This window comes from Corella eumyota, chromosome 1, assembly GCF_963082875.1.
Source record: "Corella eumyota chromosome 1, kaCorEumy4.1, whole genome shotgun sequence".
NCBI classification, from domain to species: domain Eukaryota; kingdom Metazoa; phylum Chordata; class Ascidiacea; order Phlebobranchia; family Corellidae; genus Corella; species Corella eumyota.
Genome location: NC_137490.1, coordinates 7,281,505 through 7,304,640, shown reverse-complemented (window position 1 = coordinate 7,304,640; position 23,136 = coordinate 7,281,505). Strand labels below are relative to the sequence as shown.

At 28.0% G+C, this 23,136-nt stretch overlaps 1 protein-coding gene across 4 annotated transcripts; it reads right to left on the bottom strand.

Moving 5' to 3' along the window:
• Positions 1 to 1,005: 1,005 nt before the first annotated feature.
• Positions 1,006 to 18,548, bottom strand: LOC145764211 (calcium-activated potassium channel subunit alpha-1-like). 4 transcript variants are annotated; one of them, XM_082575816.1, is made up of 30 exons: positions 18,240 to 18,548; positions 16,740 to 16,894; positions 15,642 to 15,825; positions 15,333 to 15,394; positions 15,020 to 15,113; positions 14,673 to 14,784; positions 13,884 to 14,035; positions 13,631 to 13,711; positions 13,186 to 13,367; positions 12,864 to 12,974; positions 12,605 to 12,793; positions 12,233 to 12,338; positions 11,313 to 11,432; positions 10,871 to 10,980; positions 10,625 to 10,693; positions 10,498 to 10,542; positions 9,872 to 9,958; positions 9,198 to 9,289; positions 8,685 to 8,735; positions 8,216 to 8,296; positions 7,321 to 7,399; positions 7,015 to 7,168; positions 6,484 to 6,708; positions 5,951 to 6,143; positions 5,556 to 5,651; positions 4,991 to 5,121; positions 4,127 to 4,321; positions 3,630 to 3,703; positions 3,124 to 3,273; positions 1,006 to 2,252 (listed from the first exon to the last, which is right to left on the bottom strand). In XM_082575816.1, the coding sequence occupies exons 1-30, from the start codon at positions 18,300 to 18,302 to the stop codon at positions 1,940 to 1,942; spliced, it is 3,756 nt and encodes a 1,251-aa protein (XP_082431942.1). In that variant the 5' UTR covers positions 18,303 to 18,548; the 3' UTR covers positions 1,006 to 1,939. The 4 variants fall into 4 exon arrangements, with proteins under 4 accessions (XP_082431942.1, XP_082431944.1, XP_082431943.1 ...); XM_082575818.1 differs by lacking the exon at positions 8,216 to 8,296; XM_082575817.1 differs by lacking the exon at positions 10,498 to 10,542.
• Between the last annotated feature and the right edge of the window lie 4,588 nt (positions 18,549 to 23,136).

Here is a 23,136-nt window from a genome sequence, read left to right as displayed (position 1 = left end):
CGCTCACCCAAAAATAAGATGTGTTAGGAGACAAGGTTAACTTAATCTGAATTGCCATTATTACAGGCTAAACGCACTGGCTACATAGGCATAGGGTCTTCACGTTACGGTATTAAAATCGACATTATGACCAGCGCTGAAACGTGGCATTAACCATACGACGTGGGCTTTTGTTTGAATAGTTGCTCTTGGAATTTAAATACTTATTTTGAGCAAACAAAGAGAACTCACGAGGTCTTTAACTAATAGAAAATAAATTTAAACCTGGCGACGCGTACTCAGGTTTAATTTGCAATCGTTTTTTGCTTAACTGTTTTTAGGCAATACAAATTTATTTTTTAGGCAATACAAATTTATATTTTTATTATGGAATCGAAAAAATGCAAGCCATCGTATGAAAGACGTATAGACATGCGCATGCAATTCTATACTGACGTAACTGTGAATCATAAGACAAACAATCTATTAGAGTTATAATTACCCCCTAGGTAACGTTTCTTAATACTTTTTTTTAGTTTATCTTAGTGAGGTAAAAATAGATACAACCGTAAATTAAAAAAAGTTTTTGTAAACAGTTTACCAGCATTTTTATTATAAAAAAATGAGGTTGATTTACATTGTATTCAATTCGGTAAAAACTCTGTCGTCTCTTTAGGTATTAATAGTTTTTTACGATGGTTTTATAAAGTTAAGGTATAATAAATTTAAGTCTTGTATATATAACCTTGTAAAAGTAGAAGAAAGGCGATGTTCAACACAATAAAAATAATCCACGTGAAGTTCATATACGTACCTTACATAAACCCTTGATTGTAAATACATTTTACTGTGGAGCTAGTTTAATTTCTTAGTTGGCTTGTCCAAAATAATTAATTTGTTCGGCAGTGTTAACTTAATAACCGTGTATTGAACCAGAAAATGTTAAAAATTTTCTTTAACATTTTTTTTAATTTTATTTTTATTCCTATGTAAAAACCTTATAAATTATGACGTCATTAGTTCAACAACATTTGTTTATTGAAAAGGCAATCTGCCCAATTACCTGCGCTTTAACATGCATATACACAATACAGTTATTGGTATCGTTATTTCGCTAAGAACATATAAACAAATTAAAACGGCAATCTCTACATGGTAAAGCTAAATCTCATAAATTGCTACTTGCCATTTTTTCGCATTTTATACAGAAAGACAAGTAAATGTGCAAAGAAGTACGTTAATTTCATTAGAAAAAATAATTAAAATTATTGTAACTGTTTAACGCAACGAGAAAACAAAAAAAGCAAAGAATATTTACAAATAAAAATTGAAATAAAAAGAAAACACAATTTCGCAAAAAAAAATTACAAAATATTTCGCTACAGAAATAGCACAAACAAAATTACAAACATAGCTTAATAAAACCCAAAATTAATATCCAGAAATCGTGTATACACTGTTACAATAATAATAAATATTTATTTTTTGCTTCACTTAGTCCTACAGCTTATAGATAAACGTTTGCACCGCTATATGTTGCAACATAAAAAAGGCGGAAAATTAAAAAAATAAATTACGTAAAACGCAACAATAAAAATATATTATTTAAAAAGGGGTTCAAATGAAATATTATAAATATATTTATATTTATTGGTTTAGTTATTTCGTGAAAGTATCGTGAATAGTTGGCGCTTAACTTTAAAGCCCCTTAAATTTAGTTAACATATTAACCAGACCCAAGAAACAAACGAAATATTTTTACAAGAAGATCATTTTATACCTTGAATTAGCGTAACCCCCCTTTTGAGATACTATTTTAGTCTTTTAAGCTTTATAATTGAGTTTAGGTATCCCATAATGGTAACGGCAAGCAGTTTTCCATTATGGCATTAAATAGAAAACCCTCAGTATGAAATATTGTTTTTTTTTTATTTTTATTTAACGCTTATTATTTAGGGGGTTATGACACCATGGCGTCGTATTTGTTCCCCCTCCTGTGGTGGTGATGCGAGGAAGAGTTGTGACCGCTAGGTGGCGACGAGTGGTTTGCGGAGTTCCCCCAGCCTTCCCCGTCGCCCTGCTGGTAGCTCTGGTTGCTTGCTCGCGAAGGCTGCCGACTGTATTTAGGCATCGGGCTGCGGTTGGTTGTGTTTTTGTCGACGTTCATAGACGTTGATGGTGGTTTGTACTTGGGCGGGATAGAGTCTACTGGTTGAAGGTTGATTTCCGATAATTTCGGACCGCCCCATCCCGCTGCTGACGTGGACGTTTTTCTAAAATTTACATGGTTTAAAACTAAGCGTTACAATGACAGTTTTTCGAGTTCAAAAAAGAATTTTAAGAGCAAGCCATTTTTTGAGAGTGATGTATTTTAAGTGATAGATGCTTTGAAAACGACATGCTGTAGATGAATGCATGCATGTTAAAAGAAGTACTACCAAAGTGTATGAATAAAGAAAAAATGCTACTCTTTTCTCTCGTCTATCGAGCTCGGCGACACAACGGTATAAAGCTTATCCGGGATATCAGAAGTGGAAGAATGGCGACCTTGAATTTCAACGCGAAGCGAATTGTTTCTTTTTCCCGCCGCGGGGGCCGACCCGGGGGTTGTAACTACCGCGTTACGACGCTGGGGCGCCCAGTTTGAAGGCACGTTTAAAATAGGGGTGCTGGGTCTGCGAGCCTGCCTGTAACCCCCGCGGGGAATCGGGGGGTCTACCAGAGAGTATAGTTTGGGAGGGGAGGGTGTTTTTTCAACACGAAATTGATGAAATGAGGGTGATAAAGAAGATATTGTGGGTGATATGGATGATGTAGAACTCTCGTCTGAGCTAAGGCGTCGATCACTAATCGATTCACTGATCCAAGATGAGAAAATTAAGACAAAAAAAAAAGATTTGAGAAGAAAATATGAAAAAGTATGATAAGATAAATAAAGGTTTAAAAACTTATAAATCAAAAATATTTTAATGAAAAAGTAGAAAGTGATAAAGTTCCATAATTTCGCATTTTAAAAAGTAAAGTTTTTAGATCATTAAAAAAAAAAAATTAAAAAAAAAAAACACTTAGAAAATCAGACAACCAAATTTATCTTAAAATATTTCTCATAACAGAATTTTTTTAAATGACTGAATAACAACAAACCTTGTGGTGCCAGTTGTGCCAGCACAGTAATCGAATTGCATGAGACAGAAGATAAGGTCAGATGAAACGAGGACAAATTTATCAGGTGGGCTAGAAATGACATATCTCTTCGAAGTCGGATTTGCTACAGGATCATTTACATCTCGAAACCTGAAAACAAATTTATTTTATTAACCAATTTTTTTTTTAATTTAAAGAAATGCAAATATTTTTAAGGTAGAAAAAAGAAAAATAAATACAAAATTTTAGATAAATTGGTGAATTTAAACCAATAAATTCGTAATTCCATTTTGATTATTATGTATATGTATTCTATAAGATATTAAATTAAAAAAAAAATAATTAAAACAAAAATAAAACCATTTTTAATCTCCCATTTAAAATAAAAAAATACAAGATAAACAAGCAAAAGATTTGACCCAAAATTTTATATTTAAAACTACAATAACTTCGTTTATAATTTAAATTATCTTAAAAGTTTGCCATTAACTATATATTGATCTTACCTGTATATTCCAAAACACAAAAGGTTGTAAGTTTGTAATGCTTTTACAAACAAATCCCCATAATATCCTCCATTCTATAACAAACAGTTGAACAGTTTAACGTAAGGTCAAGTACTTTATTTATTTAACAATTTAATATAAAACTTAAGTGGTACTTTATAAGACCCCTAAAATAAATAAAAAACCTAAAATTTAGACAACAATATCCAAGGTTGAAATTGTAGAAAAATACTATTAATTGTAGTAAAGTATATACATATTTGTATATATATTTTGTATCATATTTTTATGAACAAGTGTATTGCTTGCCCTGTATTTTAATTGTCATAATACGGTTGCAACTTGCAACTAATATTTGACTGTTCTATTTGCCCGCCCACCACAAACAGCAGTTTTTTTTTTATTTTGAGGCCTTTAATTTACCGTACAATGATTGTCCACCATCATTATATATAGATTGTAATTTAAAAAAAAAAAAAACTTTTTAAACAACTTACCCCCAAATCAGCAAATGGTCCGTCGAAGATGGCAAGTTGGGCAACTCTACATCTATCTCTATTAGCCAGTGTTTCGCTTGTACAAAACCCACCCCTTAGTGTATTTCCTTCCGCTAATATTGCTTCTAATTCTGGTGTGGCACCTCCAGTAATTAAAGTTCTAATCAGCATCAATGCATTGCTGTTGAAGTAGGCCTAAACAAGCACAGAGAATTATATGCTTAAAAAATGCCTACTTTAATTTTCTGTTGATAAATATTAACTATTTTAGTATTATATAGTAATTATAATCAAAAAATCCCAATTTTTTTTTTTCAAAAAAAACAGTTTTTTTTTGTATTGAATTTTAAAGTACAAAATTATTATTCTAAACTGTCAAAGCAATTTATAAAAAAACTTTTGCATTTAAAAAAGAACAGTGTTTATTTGGTTAGTTCCTTTTGGTATTAAGTGATTTTAAAAATAGAATGAAAGTAATCTATTAAGTAAAGTGAACTAATGGATTATACCCAAATAAGGTCAATCTAAATATAGCTCTAGATAAAATATTTATAGGTAGAATGTATGTATATCAGTTCTACTTGTAAATGACCCTTACTTAGCAATTACTAACCATAACAAATATTTTAACTAAAAAATTATAACCATCATTATTTTAAAATTTTAAATAAACAACGAAAAATAATGATTTAAAAAACAACTAAAAGTTTTTAAAACATTTTAGTTAATAAAAAACAACAGTAATAAAATAAGTGATTTTAAATTGACGCCTCAAAATTTGGAGACAAAATTTTTTGCAATAATTCAAAATTTTAAAGAATTACAAACCCTCTAAATGTTTTTTTTTAAGAAAAAAAAACTTACAGCGCTGACGAGAGAGTCAAGAACACTGACAGCAAACGAGGTTCCACATGCGAAAGGTTGGGTGAGGTACAACTCAGTATTTGGATCGTCATCATCATCTTGATCAAGAAACTGAACATTTGTGTCATTTACTAAAATAAAAAATTTAATAAAATATAAAAATTACAAAATTACTTTTACTGATTTATGACATCATTAATTATTTGATTTATGTACAATACATTCAAGTTAATAATTTTTTATTATTTATATATGTTTCATATGCTATGGCTAAAATAAAGTCATTTGCTAAAAACCTCTTTGTGAATTTATATATATAAAATAATTGTCAAATCTATGTAAAAAAAATTTTAAAAAATTTCTCGAGATATTAAAGTAAAAATTAGCTTACAAGTTTTAATAATTTATTTATACCAAAAGGATGATCTAATAACCGATATTTAAAATAAACTTGATACCTAATACAAAAATTTCAACCACATTGTAATACTTACTTTATACATTAACCAAGCAACACTTTAAACTTAAATAACAACATGAAGTTTGATATTAATTATTAACATACTTAGTTCAGTGATCATTGGTATATTAGCACCGCTGGTTATTCCCTTGGCACATAAAGGTTTGTCGGTGTTGGACGTGGAACCATGAGGACTGAAACCTGTGACGTAAACGAGTAATTGAATACAAAAATTATGTTTAAAATTGGCTAATCGAGATATAAAAAAACAGAAAATTTGGTACAAATGCTTAAACCAAATTACAACATTTACTAAATAAAACATATTTATAATTAAAACAAAAAAAAATTGTCCTTGTTAAAATTAACAAATAAATTAATTGTTCACAAGTTGAATGAATAAAATTAAAACTAAACCTTTATTTTAACAACATAAAATAGACTACAACAAGAATTTTGCATTCATATTCTACTTAAAGTAATGAAATAAAATTTATTACCATGTGAATTGGCTTGTAATAAACCAATGCTATCATCAAACTGCATTGATTTAATGTTGAGTGATGCTAAAATAGATTCCTTATCCTGTAAGGAGGGATCTTCGATTGCATTTTGATTGGCTGACAAAATGACACACATGTCACATAAGTTGACATTCACTGCTCGTAAATCAGCTCTGCTGAGAGGTGAGCCCTTAAAAAATGAATTAATTTGGTTAATGAGTCTAACAAGAATTTGTGTTCTTAATAATGTTATTCAAATATTCTAGTAAAAAAATTTAAGTGTAACTTTTCAAAGAAAATATCATAAAAATCTAATAAAACTTATGTTTTATAATAAATCAGAAATGAAATTTTAGGTTTAACATTTTTTCAAAAAAATTTTTAAATTTTGCTGAATTATTTAACTTTAAAAGTTAATCAATTACATTTTTTTTTATTTATAATTCCCACATTTTTTTTAATCTATTACTTTCCTACATTACAAATAATTTAAAAGATGTTTTTTTTTAAACCAAAAAAGAAAGTTTTACCGGCAACACAGAAAGTTTAGGAAAGTTACAAACAGTATCCCATTCCCTTCTTATAAAATCCAAATCACCGAGCAAAATAATTTGTTTAAGTTCGTGGTAATGAAAATTAGATGCTCTTAAAGGCATCACAAAATTGCGAAGACCCAACAATGGACTTTTTCCATCCCCGAAAATACAAACTACAATGTGACGACTTAGCACAGTCATTGCAGCTCTGTCGCGACTCTAGGAAAAATAAAAACAAATTCTTTTTTGGTGCCTTACATTTTCAGAAAGTTTGAAGAAAATATATAAACATATGACATCATCTATTTGTAATACAGCTTAATAGAGTGTGTACATTAATATAAATATTTATATACATAAAGGCATTTGTGGTGTGCAAGTAAATTGGCATAAATAAGTTGTATTATTGCAACAATCAAAAGTCAGACTTTAGGATAAGCAATCAACTAGTTACTATATTTAACAGTTTAAAATATAAAGGGATAAAATGAAATATTTTAATAGTTATATATAAATTCTTATTACCAATAGGCATTTGTTAAGGTCCCTGTTTGGACACCAATGAAACATTCCAGTGACATCATATTTCATCGATGAGTCAGCATCTTGTTGGTGAATTTGACCTGGGCTGGCAGGGGGAAGAGACGCTGGCAAGACTTTAGGGGGAACGCTGTCTTTTCTGCAAGAAATCAATTGTCTTTAGACACATTTTACTAGCCTACCCTTTTTAAAACTATTTACATAAAGTAAATTCAAATATCTATCACATTAAGAGCAAAAATTTTAGGAATATTTGTCAATAATATTATGTTTTTTTTTAAACCTAATTACCTGTTTCTGAGGCCTTCCTCCTTAAGGGTTTGGGGTAATTTTGAAGTTGCACTTGAGTAAGTGGGTGGCTTTACATCAGCTTTAAACATCAACAACATGTTATTCATATCTCATAAACAAGTTGACCTATTGCTTATAACACCATTGTTAACTATATTGGCTATGTTAATATTTTCACTACATTTAATACTATTATATAAATGTTATATAAGAAGGAAAACATAACCACTGTGCATGCAGTTTAATTATCACACAAAATAGAATCAAAACATGCAAATTTAAAAGCTTAAAAAAATAAGTAAGGAACTGGTACATGCCTTCGCAGCCTAAAACCTCTGTTTTCTTTCAACTGAGTTAACCCAACTAGATAAAAAACTGCTTATTTACACCATTTATTCATTTGACTGACAACATCTCTGCTACAACATGTCAAGCCACCACTTACAAGTTTTTGTCCTCTTTTGCATTGGCATGCATTTGTCATGTACGTTATTAGTTAGAAGCAAAAATGACTTCTCTCCAGTTGTGACCATCTGATGTGGTGCTGTATAACATGGTAGAGAAATTTTAAGCACCGTAAGCTAGCAATGATCACCCTTAGCTATTAACTATGATGTGGTATGCAAAATGGATAGATAAGTCTACAAATAAAATACAGAAAAAAGTGCATGCAATAAACAGTGAATTTCTGATGCAAATCTGTACCTGCCTAAAAGGAAATCTATTTATAAACCTTTTCAAGATTCTACCTAAATTTGCAACTGATTTTGGTAACAATATAACCTTTCAACAAACAACACTCTTGTTTTTTTAAGAGTCGTCGCGTTAGAGCTATCGCATTAGTTGGTGCAATATAGGTGTTGGCGGTGCAGCATTTTTTTGTGCTCTTCCTTACCTTGGTGTTTGTACTTTTCAACGTTTCTGTGTCTGTGGTTGGAAGGCCATAACGGCTGTATGCTCAAATCAGCTGAACTGGCTACAAATTATACAACTATTTGCCAATTACAGGCAATTTTAAAAAGTTAAATTGCACCAAAAACAGAAGATAAAAAATTATTTGGAAAACAAAAATTTAAAAAATAAAAATTAAGGAAAAGAAAATTTGTTTAAATTACTTGAGATATATAAATTTTTTTATATAAAATAAATTTAATTATAAAAAATAAACACAAAAGGGGGATTTAATTCAAGTAACTTATAAGGATTGTGTAAAAACAAATTTAAAAAAAAATTAATTTAAAATTATTTTTTATTGTATTTAAAACAAAAATAATAGTTCCAAATTAAAAATAATTATCTTTTAAGTTTGAATTATTTTTGTCGTTGGCCATAAAGCTACAAAATAAAATTGTTTTAATATTTACCATTGCAAGCCTTACTAGATAGACCTAGCATGGACCGTAGCATATTCCCCTCTGCAATAAATACAAAAGTAACCCAAAAAACACACACACATGCAATATACAAAAAATGTACATGATCTATATAAGTTCATGCAATAAACTAATGCTATCTATGTAAATGTGAACTAAATGATAATGATATGTAAATCTAAATTCCTTATACGTAAGTTACTGATATAAATATTAATATCATTTTAATTCAACAGTTATTATTTTGCTATTTAAAATCAAATAAAATCATAAATACTAGGTTAATATTGATTTTTTTACTAAACTTTAAGTTTTGTTTTAACAAATTATACTTCTAACATAAAGCTAATAACAATAATTTTATATTTAAATAATCAATAAATTTTTATAATATGTATATCATTGAAGCTTTTATTCAAATTAGTTGAGTTTATGTATGATAACAGTTGTTCTATAACAAAACGCCTTTTTTTAAAAATTTTGTTTTATAATTTTTAAACTTACTTCCAAAGTCATGTCTTCTCTTACAATCACATGATTTAATCAGTTCAGGATTTGTTATATCTTCGTGGCAAGTTTTACAGTATAGAAGTGCTCTAAAAAATCATACAAAAATATGTTTAGGAAAATTATTAAATATATCTGTTCATTTATTATATCTATTACCTAAAGTTATAATTTCTTATAAAAAAGTAACATTTGTAGTTAAAATAAGTCGCATAATGTGACTATATTTATCGTTATTTGACACATTTATAGGGCTTTGCAAAATTACTAAAATGTTCACAAAAGATTATAGAAAAATGATATATCAGAAACCAAATATATAAAAAAAAGCAAAAAGCTTGTAAAAATGTAATCTAAAAATAAAGGTCAAGTTAAAAGATTTAGGATACGTAAATGTAATAAATTGGTTTTTGATTTAAAAGCAAAAACCACAAAACAATTTATCTGATTGCCTTAAAAAGATCCTTGGCGTTTAATCAATACGAATCAAATACAAATATGCCCTTGAATTAATGTTACAAATGTCAAAGCCTGGATAAATGTCCATGAAAACTGTAAAAGGCTTTTTAAATGGATTAAAAATCGTTTACATTTGTCCTAGTTTTAAAATCAAAACTGCAAGGTGTAAATAATTAAAAACCATTTTACAAATACATCAAATGACATGTTACCTTTTTACTTCTTTGGCTGATTGTGCAATAAAAAAACCTAGAGTCCCTTCTTCTATTTTAACATGATTTCCAGGATTTATTAAAATTCTAAAAAAATTAATCAATAATTTAAAAAAAAATAAGAAAGGACCCATAATGATAAAATGGAGTAAAGAAAAACAACATTATTTTTTTCTTTCCTTTTGTTCGTTATTTTTTACCTACTAGTCAATAATTAATAGAATTATCAATAGTAGCATAATAAAATCGATTTTTGTAATATAGTAAACAAACTCTCATGTTGTTTTTGTAATGAAATTGTTGTTAGAGCAGCCATAAAATCCTTATTTTACGACAAAAAAAATTAAAGTTTAAACTATTTAAACTATTTCGATGAACTGTAAAATACAAGAATTAGAAAGCAATGCTATAAAATATTATGGCTCAAAACTTTTTTTTAAAATGGATTTTATTATAAAATAATTTATGTTGAAATGATGCTTGTTTAATAATGTATTAAAATGTAAATTGAGTTTTAATTATTAATCGTAGTATAGCAAAGTATTGATTCCTACATACAGAGTTTAATTAATGGTAATGAAACCAAAAAATGGATTTTTTGTTAAAATGATTTTCGACATACTGACCGTTTTGAAAAGTATTTTTCCTGGTCAAAAACCTCAACATACTCACTAAAAGTCGCAAGTTTTTTAAAAAAAAAAAAAAAAAACACTTTTAATAATTTTTTTTCAAAAATTAAATTCTCTTTCTTACTTTGTATCTTCAAACTCAGACTTGACTTCAATAGCAACAAGCAAAAGGTTAAGGTTTTTGTAGCATAACCTTTAAAATAAATACATAATTTCACTATTCAAAATTTCCAGACATATAATCAACATTAAATTTTTATGCCAAAATTATAATACACCACATTTGTAGGTATATATTCTTTAAGGCACTAATAAAAGGTATTCAATACGATTATAAATAATTTAGAAGCAAGTAAACAAATATTATTACTCGCAAACTTTTGGGAAAGTAAAGCCAACAAAGGATGTAGATAAGTATTCTGTGTACATTTCTGATCCTACTCCAGCAAGGTAGTGTTTTTGCCATGAATCTCCATCAAACTAAATTAAAAATAAAAAAATAAAAAAAAGATTTTTTTGGTTAAAAATACATCATTCTTCTGACACCTATTTATTAGGTTTTCCGTTGCAGCAAAAAACACTTAGTCATTTTCTAAGTAAAAAATTACTTTTAGGTTAATAAAGAAATTTAATTTAATTGTATTGCCAGGTAAATTATATTCAAAAAAACAAATTCTCGTTAAAATAAATCAGAAAAAAAAAAAATTTTAAGTTCCTAAATTTTTTAGAACAATATTGTCCCATATCATTATTTTCAGATTTATCGTACAATTTCAACATCAGCAAATAAACAAATAAATTGCAATATTTACCTTCATTGTTGATCTCATCGAAAAAAGATTAGCCATTAAACTGGAGAAGCCAGGAGCCAGACAGGACTGAGCAATGAAGCCTAATTTTAACTCTGACAAACATATGACATCATCTCCTCCCTTGATTATAAAAAGGTATAGGTTTAATTGCGTAACAAATTCTTCTTTGGTTGAAAGTCACAACACTTTGATTTTGCAATTTACAAAAGTGGATATTATGGGTACAATTATTAATTTAAAAATAAACTAAAGTTTACAATATACAAGTTTTAGATGTATTTTAGTAATACATAGTTGCATATTGTTTATAATTTCTTCGATAAATGTATTGCCATTTTTAAGTTAATTTTCATTATCCCTTTTTTAATAAATCTATCATGAGGAAATATATATCGGCAGCGTAGTGTAGTGGTAAGAATACTTGCCACACCACCACGAGGTCGTGAGTTCAATCCCCACGGTTCTCATGCTGCAACGCCCTTGAGTAAGGCACTATAAACGATATGAACTCAGCGGCATAATTACTGGGCAATTATAATCTATAATATCCCAAACTGCTAAAGGCAACTCGAGACTGGGTTGGAGTAACAGTTGTTACTCTATGTTAGACTGGGTTGGAGTAACAGTTGTTACTCTAAGTCGCGAATTCGACTTTCCCACATTAAGGATAAAGATATATACAAAAAAATAGATATATACTTTACAGTAGTTAAGCTTAAAGAAAAATTGTAATAAGCCAATAATATTTTTCTTTATAACCTACTAATGCATTGCCTATTAAGAATTGATTATTTAAATAAATGTATGTTTTCCAATACATAAAAATCATTAATCAATATGTCAATTGGAAATAAAATTGACATTTAACCAGGCCACAAAGGAAACAAATAATCCCTATTCAAAATGTAAATAAATGTTACCTTTACGTTCCAGCTTGGTATGTTAAGTAGATGAGCTTTATTTTGGTATTGCATTATTTGAATGATAATCCTGACTTTGGGGTGGTAGTTCTTAATTGAAATTACTCTAATACATAGATGAAATAAATTAAAATCAACACAACTAAAATTTCAAAAATAAATTATTTTGATTTATTTTCAATTAGGTTTCAGTAGCTATATCAAAGATTTTGTTATATTAAATAGATCAACTAAAAAAATTCAAGCAATTGATTCTAAACTGAAATTAAGGTTAAAAATAATTGGGCCTTACAGTCTAAATGTAATATTAATAGTGTTCAACATTTAATTTTTTACTTATTAAAATTTATGAAAAAATGTCCAAAAATTCACCTCATAATATTTGATGCATCTTCTGCATCAGCATCGAGACAATATTTGTTAGCAAGGATGATACACGAGTCCGCTTCCTCCATCTTTAATCTTGACAAATCGTTAGAGTTCAAAACCGAACCCTCAAAAAACTCGACTTGAGTAAAGTGACGTTTGAATAATGCCTCGAGTTCTAAATTTGGTGGAATCCTACAAAAAGATAATATTTCAAAAAAAGCAAAAAATTTTTAAAAAAATCTTTTTTTTTTAATTTTCTTACGTGTGTAAAAATAAAACTTCAACATTGACATCGTCTCGATCTTTATGCAAAAAATCTTTTAAAAAATAAGAAACGCTTTCAAGGGTGATGTGACCGCAGACAACAATATGCCTGAAAAAGTTTTAAAAAAATAATCAAATTAATTTCTACAAAGTTTATTCAATTCCATCCAAGCTTATTCTAGTGTAAAATTATATTTGACTAATGAAAGACATAAAATATATTTACCATTAAAATATTAATTTAACATTTATTTTAAGTTAGAATTTATCAGTTGTTTAAAAATTAATTTTTTTATTTTGGGAAAAAAAATTTAGCCTACTTTCTGCCACACACGGCTGTGTAGGCACCCCCATACTTTTTCCTGGTGCCAATTAGTTCGATAATTTCAGGCACGTAACTGGCAAACATGGCAAGACCGCCGAAAATAAAGAAAACCATAAAAAATCGGCCAAGCGTGGTGGTGGCAACGATATCGCCATAGCCTACCGTTGACATTGTTACCTAATTAAAAAACAAAAAATGTTATGTTGAAAGCCGCACTAAATTTAAAGGGTGTAACCAATTTAATCCTATTTTAACAACAAAGACTAAAATAATTAGCGAAAGAATAACAAGCGTTAAAACCAATTAAGAGATTTTAAAGTGCATCTTAAATGTTAAAACAATAATTATGTGACCGCTTTAATCTTTTGTTTGTATACAACACATTTAAAATTTAAACACAATTTATCGCCATGGAATTTACAGTTTTAGAAGTAACATACCATGCATAAATACACACTTTCCCAGTAAGTTATTTTATGAGGATTTGAAAAGCCTAACCAAGGATCTCCGGTATTTTCAAGCTTAAAATAATAAAAACAAATTTTAAAAATCAAATAATTAAAATTTTTTTAGATTGAACTAATAATTTACATTTAAAAAAATAAATAAATATAGTTAAAATTGCATCACTAAAGATATAGTGTAGTTATATTAACACAAAAATATGAAATTACATTAACATTATCAACTCACAAGATGAATAAAACCTGCTCCAGTGAGCCATATACTAATAAACATTGATATAAGGTTAATCAACTTGATGCTGTTGCTAGTTTTTAAGATATTAACAAATTGGAGAATTTCGGAAAACTGTAAAAGTCGAAGAGCTCTCAAAAATCTTAAACCTAAAAATAAAACCCAAGTTTAGAAAAAAAAATATGTTTAAAATTAAATGATACAGATTAAAAGTGTAGTAAACAAAAAAATGTGTTGTGTTGGTTAAAAAAATTGAATATCCTTTTTAACAGTATTAATAAATCAATCAAATTAAACTGTTACACAGAGTTCCTTATCTCATTTGCCTTTTCCTATTAAAAAATACAACCATGTAAAAAGTTAATCGTTCCAATGTATATATATATATATTATACACATCCGCTAATACAACTTAACATGTTGTTGTTTCATATCATCTTATAGGAAAAGAAAATTACTAATTCCCAGCAAACTAAATACAACCCTTTGGTAAATTGAATGTAGCATATATAAAATACGTCAAACGGAAATGGAAAGGATTATATAACCTTTTTAAATAGCATTTATAAATCATCACCAATTAAAGAATATTTTTTGCAAAAATCTTACGGCACATAAAAATAACAACATCAAAAAGATTATGATAAACAATTTAAATAACTTGAACAAGCCCCCAAAAAAGTTAAACTACAAATGTCATACCAATTAAAAAAAAAAACTCTTTAAATAAGTCAAATAAAATTTAAACGTTGTTTATTTAATTTTAAGTAAAATGTAATAACTTACCTAACCAGGTGCGATTTAAATAAACAGACACAAACACAGGGGGGACGGTAAAAAAATCCACAATAGAATTGACTTCAAGCCAGAACAATAACTTATCGTTGGCAGCTATAAACTGAAACGAAAACAAATTCTTTTTAAGCTCATAAGGCAAAAAGGATTAGGATTTAAAAAAAATTTGTTTCTTTATTATGTGTTAGAAGATATATAGTTTTCCAATTGTTAACAGATTTTTCCTTTCACAAAGTTTTTTATGTTTAATTTAGTATTGTAAATATACCTAATTGTATGTTTTTACTATCACCAAGAATTATTTTTATTTTTTTGTAAATATACAAATTTTTATTTACCCTTAGTCCAAAATACAAAAGAAAAAACAAGTTGAATGCCAAATCGATTTGGAGAGTAGTGTCGGTAAAAAAGTTCTTGCACGTTTCAATAGGACTTAAAAATAAATTACAATTGTTGTAGTTAATTTATAAAACGTCCAAAATTATTTTTTTTTAATTCTTAAATTCATTAAAATTTTAATTTTATTACAAAATTATTTTTACAAAATATTCCATAGGTGTTAACGTTATAATGACAAGTGTAAATATATTATTTATGAATAATTTAAAACTAAATATTTAAGGTTTATACAAAATTTTAACTACTACTTACTCAGAAGAATCGATAAAATAAATAAAAAGTGCTCCAATGCTCAACATAAACACAAGTACAACCTAGTGAAGAAAAATTAAATATTTACTATAAATGAGATCTATAATCAACCTTAGTGAACGATATACATTTATATATTTATATATGTTTAATTCATAGGCCTACAAAATACAAAATAAATAAAACTGTTATTTGTGGCGCACGAGTAAATAATTGCAGGCAAACTTAGTTAAAAGTTGCACCCATATTATGAATAATAAAATTCCCTTCATAGAATGGTTTATGACTAGTTTATATAAAAAAACTTACCAAAATTCTGCCGATTAATGTCTGAGCAGAGATCATTACTCCAGCCCAATCTTTGACAGCTGTCATCCACCCCACTTCCATGACATTTCGTGTTAGCTTTCTAGTTGACCCATCGACCTCATCTTCGCTGTCACCTGATTCGTTTAATTTATCCATGTTACTTCCTACCACTGATGAGCCAGCTCTAAACAAAAAAGTTAACCTTAAGTTTTTCTTATATTAAGCCAACTTTTACAAACTATATATAATAAAAAAAAAATTTTATATTATTGGATTTGTAACCATGCTTTGTAACAATACATTTTTATTCTTGTTTTTTAACAATTAAAAAAACAAAGTTTTTATAAGTTTTAGTTTTTCCCAAAGTAATGATATTGAATTTAAAAATATAAAAAACAAAAAAAATTGCTTTTAAAAAACAAAAGTAAAAATATAATAACTAAGCCTAATACATCTACTAAGCAAATCATTAATAATAAAGATGCCTCGAATGAAATTTAAAATATTTTGGTTAAGTTTTAAACCAAAAATTTTTTTTAACACCAATTTTCTATTTGTTATTTTAAGTTTCGTTCAATTGATAACTTACAAGCTTTATAAATTTTCTATTGTTTAAGATTAAGTTAATTATTGTTTAAAAAGAGAATAAAAAAATATAACGATATTTGTATATATGTTTACTTTCTGTTTTAAAGTATATATTAAAAAAGAAGGTTTTAAAATAGCATTAAATTTTTCTTTCCTTTTTTAAATGATCTTAGAAATTTAACAATGTAAAAATCTAATTTAACAATATTAAATTGTTTTTATACTTGCTGCACATTATATTTTTTTGTAATAAAAAAACAACTGATAATGCTTGTCCAATCAAATTATGACACAAAATAACACCTTATTCCTGCAGTACCAAACAAGTCACTCGTGCAGTTTTTTTTAGTTTTAATTTTATCATCTATTTGCCGACAAATGTTGTTTATTAAAAAGGTTTAATTTTTAAAAAGTTTTCTATAAAATCTATAACAACACCATCCCCTAAATTTTACAAAAAAAAATGATTGTTCTACCAAAACAACGAAATTTAAACCAATTTAAACTTACTCGGGGCAGCACATGTAGTTGAACACTCTCCATACCAATATAACAAAAAGACCTCCGAAAAAAGTAACCAATGAAGACAGTAGAAAGGCATACCACATTCGAGTAGATTCACATGCTGCACTAATTGACAAATCATCCACATTAGATGTCGTCTCCTAGAAAAAAATTAAACAAAATTGTATTTTAAAAATTGTAAGTTTTTTTTAATTTGAACTATACAATTTTTTTGCTGTGTATTTTGGTAATGCTGTAAAAAAAGGTTATAAAATAAGTTGGATTTTTTTGTTAAAAAATGTTAAATTTAATCAACTACAATAGCCTATAAATTATAAATTTAATTTTCTTTAAAAACAAATATATCTATAAAAAATACATTTTTAAATAATTTAAAATTTAAAAAACATCTTAAAACCTAAAAAAGACAGGTAATTAAAGTTCAGCAAACACCTGAATTAGCTTTTTTTAGAAAGAAATTTAATACAATAAACCTGACAATGTAACCTTAAACACAAATGAAGCTTTGCAAGTTCAATGTTGCAACACATTGAAATACCAACGCATGCAAATACAGTGTTTTGTTAAAACTTAAAATTTTTGGGCCTTTTTGTTATTCTACATCACATAAGTCTAGGCTTACAATAATAAATGATAAATAAAAATGCTTGATGATATATTTTTATACTATTTAGTCTATTATTTGATGGGATCCAATGTTGTATAAATTTTGATTTTATGTATAAAATTATAATGAACCTATTTAAATAGCTCAGTTTAATAAACTGCAACTGTACACCATCTATCAAATATTAACATGCAAGAGAGTAGGTCTCCGGGGATTGGGATATGCATAAAACATTTATTATTTAATTACACTAAATAATTATTGATTTCCTAGAAGTCCATTTCACTGGGCACTTTACTCAAGAAATGCCAAATGTTATAATATTAAAAAAATAGGACAAAGACCTATTTAATATTTAAAATGCCTTATATTACAAATAGAAATTAGTTTTCGAAATATAGAACTAACAAAATACAACACAAGAAATAAAAATTATTTTAGATTTTATAACATATACAGTTATATATAAACCTAAATTTATAGAATACAATTATTTAGGTGACTTTGCTAGTAAGCAATAAGCTACTGTGCTGTAACTAAATATAACTTAAAACAGGATGCTTTAACCCAATTTAAACATATTTAGAAAAGTAAACACCAATCAATATAAGTTTAACAAACTAAGTAGTAACAACTAGTACCAACAAAATATAAACCATCACGCAGGTCAACTAGTTTAATGAATTAAAGAACTATACACAATCTTTCAATTTTTTAAAACATTTATCATGTTGTAATACAAGTAAATACATAAACAATTAATTCTTGTAGTAACAATACAATAATCAGATAATATTGTATGGTAAGAATAAAAAGACCCTAATTTGCCTGACTAAGTTTAACAATGATTATTTTTACTCAAAACATTTTAAACTTACCAATATCATATTATACAGCTTATCGTCAACATTTGTGCAGTTGCAAGTACCAACAAAAGCCATTTTGCTTGTTTTTTTTGTATATATATTGTCACAGTTTTAAATCAAATTTAATTGATGTAATTTCAGTAATGTTGTTGATATTTTCAGCTTGCTTAAGTTACATCCATTTGCAAAACGATATTCCTCATGGGTATTTAACCATGTTTATTAACAGTGGTAAACTCAAAATAATTCCCAAATTAGCTTTACTTTAATGTCGTAGATGCCTAATACAGATCAAGATATGAATTTAAAAATCTATTATCTTTTTTTGTTCTGTATTAATAAAAACATATAACATGTTTAGTTTCAGTTTAATAATTTACCCACTTTATACTTCATTTGAATTTACTTCGTTTATTTACTATACAACTAAACATGTCAAGACTTTTTACGTGGGAACCCAAAAACCCCCAACACGTAAAGTAAATATTAGGCGTCTGTCAGTTTTATGTGTAAACAGTAAACTGATACCAAAAACCCCCCTGCCTTCTGACAGATTACAGACAAATGCACATTGCATTTCTAACCGACTAATAACGGATATTTCATTTTTGACTGAACTCTCTTTAATAATTTTTTTTACCATATACATTTCAAGCAACGTCAAAATATTCCACGTAATGCATACAAATTGTTACTGTGGTAGCATAACAAAAGCCAGGTTGACATTAGAATAATTATATCTGTAAAATTTATAAGCAAGCACAGTTAAGCGACTAACCAAGGGCAATGCGGTATAACTAGCTCGTTTAAACCCTCTGCTTAGCTGCTTACGGTAAACGATTTAACAGATTTAGTTCTTCGCGAAAACTTAAACGCAGCTTTGATGCGCTGTCGCAAACTTTGATGTGTCTTTGGCGTTAAATGCATTTAAAAAGTAATAACAATCAATAATTGCTTGTTTGTTGAGCATAACCCAATATCCCAAGCTATTGTTTCTGATAATAGCTTTTACTGCAATCTTGATTGTTTAGGGATTTTAAAATCTATACGTTTTTGCAGATGAAACTCATGTTTTATAACTTTTTCGAATTTTATCACAATAAAGTATTTAGACTTTTTAACGCTTTTAAATTTAAACAGACATTTTAAAAACAAACTATATTATGATGTTTGACCTAAGGCGATTATAGACCATTTAAATCCTAATATCGATTGACATATGGTCCCTTATCGAGCAATAACCCAGTTTCAATGTAAGTCTAAAACAGAGTCAAAATACATATTTTAACTTCTATAAAGTTAAACAACTGTCTTAAAAATGACTCGAAATTTACGTAAATCTGAGGCTTATTGCACTACTTAAAATTATTTATACCAGAATTAGATATTAACGTAATACTGTAATACCCTGTACCCTAACAAAGCCAGTCTAATTTAAAACGAAGAACGAACAATCGATAATTTTAGTGTTCGGGGAATGTTTGCCCGTTCTGCGATGAAAAATAAATTTTACAATAACCAAGGTCGTAAATAATTAATTAATCTGTATGGAAATGACCTAAAACATTAGACCTATAAAAACGACGCAAAGCGTCAGAGGCCGGGTAAATTTATATTTATAAAGAAATTCAAATTTAATACCACTCGCAATTTTTTATTTTATTTTTACCAAACAGCTTAGCTACATAAATTAATTACAAATAACTCTTTTACGTGTAATTTGAATTTAAAACCTTTAAATTCTTATCTGAGTAATAAGTATTGTACTAACTTGAAGTAGTCGTTTATAAGTAACTTATCCATGCAAACGTTGGCTATATTTACCATTTTAAGGGGTTTCACTAAGCTAAAAAAAATATGACTAGTTGCAATGTAAGATGTCAAAATCTGCTTATATCTACCGCCACCTAGAGAATAAAATTATTTGTTAGCCTTTAAAATTGCTACACAAAGATTGCGATGACATCATGCACTTGAAAAATATATCTTTCGAGACCAATATAAAAACCGCTATGTCACCTACATGACGTCATAAAAAAAACTTTGGAGAAACAAAATTACAAAGATTTCTCAATACGAATGATTTAACGTTGTAAAATTTTATAAGTTTAAGCAAAGTAATAAAAAACTTTATTTTAAAATATTATTAATACTCTGTAAAATACCAGTTACCCACCAAATTCTTGGTTTTTGATGGTAAATATTTTAAAAATAATAAGCTAATTTTTTGTAGCTTCTTTCAACCTTGAACTTTTAAGGTAACCCCTTTTACCCTTTTCTAAGTTTTGTATTACATACATGTATGCTCAACTATCTTCTAAACATTAAAATGCTTAATACTATTTAGGAAATATACCAATGTTTGTAAAACCCAATTAAAGGAAAACGTGATTTCCTTATTGCTAAATAATAAATTTAAATATCAATTCGTAATACGAAGAATAGTTTATTACTACCGTTAATGTGTATAAAAATATAAATAAATATTTCATGTGTACAAACATACAAGTTAAATAATATAATAAATAAAAATAAATAAATATAAATTAAAGGTGAATTTTGAAGAATAAAAGGCTTACTATCACGACTTCATACTTCTTAAAAAGGTTTAATAGGGCATAAATAATTAAATAGAAATAAAATAACGCTAGGAAAGGAAAGCATAATTAAATAAAAATAACACAATTGCTTGTTATAACTAATACAGGCAACAAAAGAATTTTAAATAAGTACAAAAATAAATAAACTAAAAATATAAGTGCATAATAAAAATAAATTCCTAAAAATACCACCTTATAGCAGCGATTGCCTATATAAAAATAAAACAGCAATAAAATTGTTAGCTTTCACCTTTTCTTGGAATTAGTCTTTAACACGTTTGGGTCGTCAAAAAAGAGTAAGTCAGTGTTAGGGTCGTCAGCAGAGCGCAGCGTAGTCGTAAGCCCTATAACATTTTCTGCTAGGACTAAAAGATTCTCCGCTTCGTGGCTTTCCGGTTCTAGAGTCTTCTTAGCAGTAAGCGTGTACCACGTGTCTTGGTATTTCTTCCGAAAAACCAAGCACTTCTTATTTTGGCATGTATCGTCTTGATATGGAAGGGGTGTACATGCTTGGTACCTTCTGCATGTCCAACCAACGTCTAATTGTTCGGGGTCTGCGACGTACCGGACATCTACATAAGCCCTCATTTTTCCGCTTCTCATTATTTTAAATATTGGAATAACGAACTTGTCTCCGTCCTTGAAGTAACAGTGCTCGTCAATGCTTTTGCAGGTTGAACGCTTATTAAGATTATGAATAACGTCTCTGAGAATACTGGCTCCACAAATATTGGTCAGCAATAAATAGTATCCACCGATTAACGTTAAAAGACAACTGGCTCTCATTTTAAATTTACTTTGTCCTTACGACTATATTGTAAGTTGAAAATTTGTAGCCTATAATTGAAAATGAATTGCTTAATTAGTTATACCAAAAAAATAAAGTTAAAAATTCTGCTTGGCTGTTTAAATAGATCTTTACAAGTCGCTTTGACAAAGGGTAAATCTTTTAAGAAACTGAAACCAAGTAACTCACGCATGCTTATGCTAGAAAAAAATAATACTAAAAATCCTCATTAATATTGTTTTAAAGTTGACATTTATAAATAACGAAATTCAATAGACCGATCTTACAGTAGTGGCGCAACATATTTAACTAAACTACTGTTCTTTAATACCCATACAAAAATTCCAATCAACTATTGTAAAACCTAATGTAATCAAAAGCTCTATTACGTTCTAATTTATAAGATTTTTCTCGAATATTACGTAGGAAAAATGTTCGTCATATCAATATTCTGTTAGTCAGTTCGCGCGTATCTGATTTAATTTTGAAATCGATAAATAATCTGATATTATATTTGCTCATCCGTTTAGCAAATTCTAAGCACGTGACTAAAATTCCCGCGAACCCATTTAGTAGAGAAACTTTGAAATTTAAAATCTAACTTTGCTAATATCCTACCCTTGATTTTTGACATCTCGGTATGGTATTTATTTTGTGATAAAAAAACAATACAAAACTCCGTTTGAATGTTGCTATTTGTTTGTTTGATTATTTAAAGGAAATCAAAAATACTTAAAAAAAAGTACGCGTGCAAACTATATGTAAATACGTCGCATTTCAAGTTAAGAAAAGAACTGGTGAAATATCGGATGTAATTACAAAGCATATGCAATATCGCTACATTGTAGTCAGCTTAAGTACAGGGAGTGAAAAATTGCAGAGCGTTACAGTAAGCTTAAACTGTTATAAAATTGTTCCGCTATTTTAAAGTTTGCTCTCTTAGGTTAATAATGTTATTTTGACAGATTGCAGGTTTAGGTTTACCTTATAGCTTAAGCGGTACAGTAAAAATTGTAACGTAGAATTAAGCAAAAGTTAGGATAGTACGACAAGGCGAGCCATGAAAGTTTAATTTAATATCACAATAAAGCTGGTCTGTAAACGTGGTTAAAAACTCGTTATTGATATGCGCACACGTATAAAATTTAGGCCTAGTTAACCTGTGAATCTATACAATATACACGACAATTAGTAGTTTACTCTACTTTGACTGCATAAAATACTGCCATACGGGTTGCTCGCTTTAACAAACTGTCTTACATGACAAATCGCTTTATTTTTGTTTTCTTTTTGAAAACAACGAATTCGTAAATAAACAATTCTGCTTAGATTATGCCGATTAAATAGTCCCAATAAACACGTTTCGATACATGCAACGTGCTTTCCATTCATAAAATTAGACGAACAATTGCTATGTGGACGACATAAATAGCAAGACTCCATCTATTTTAAACCCTCATAAGTAATAAATAGATTACATGATTCAATCGGTAAATAAACAAAAACTTACGGTGTCGGCCCA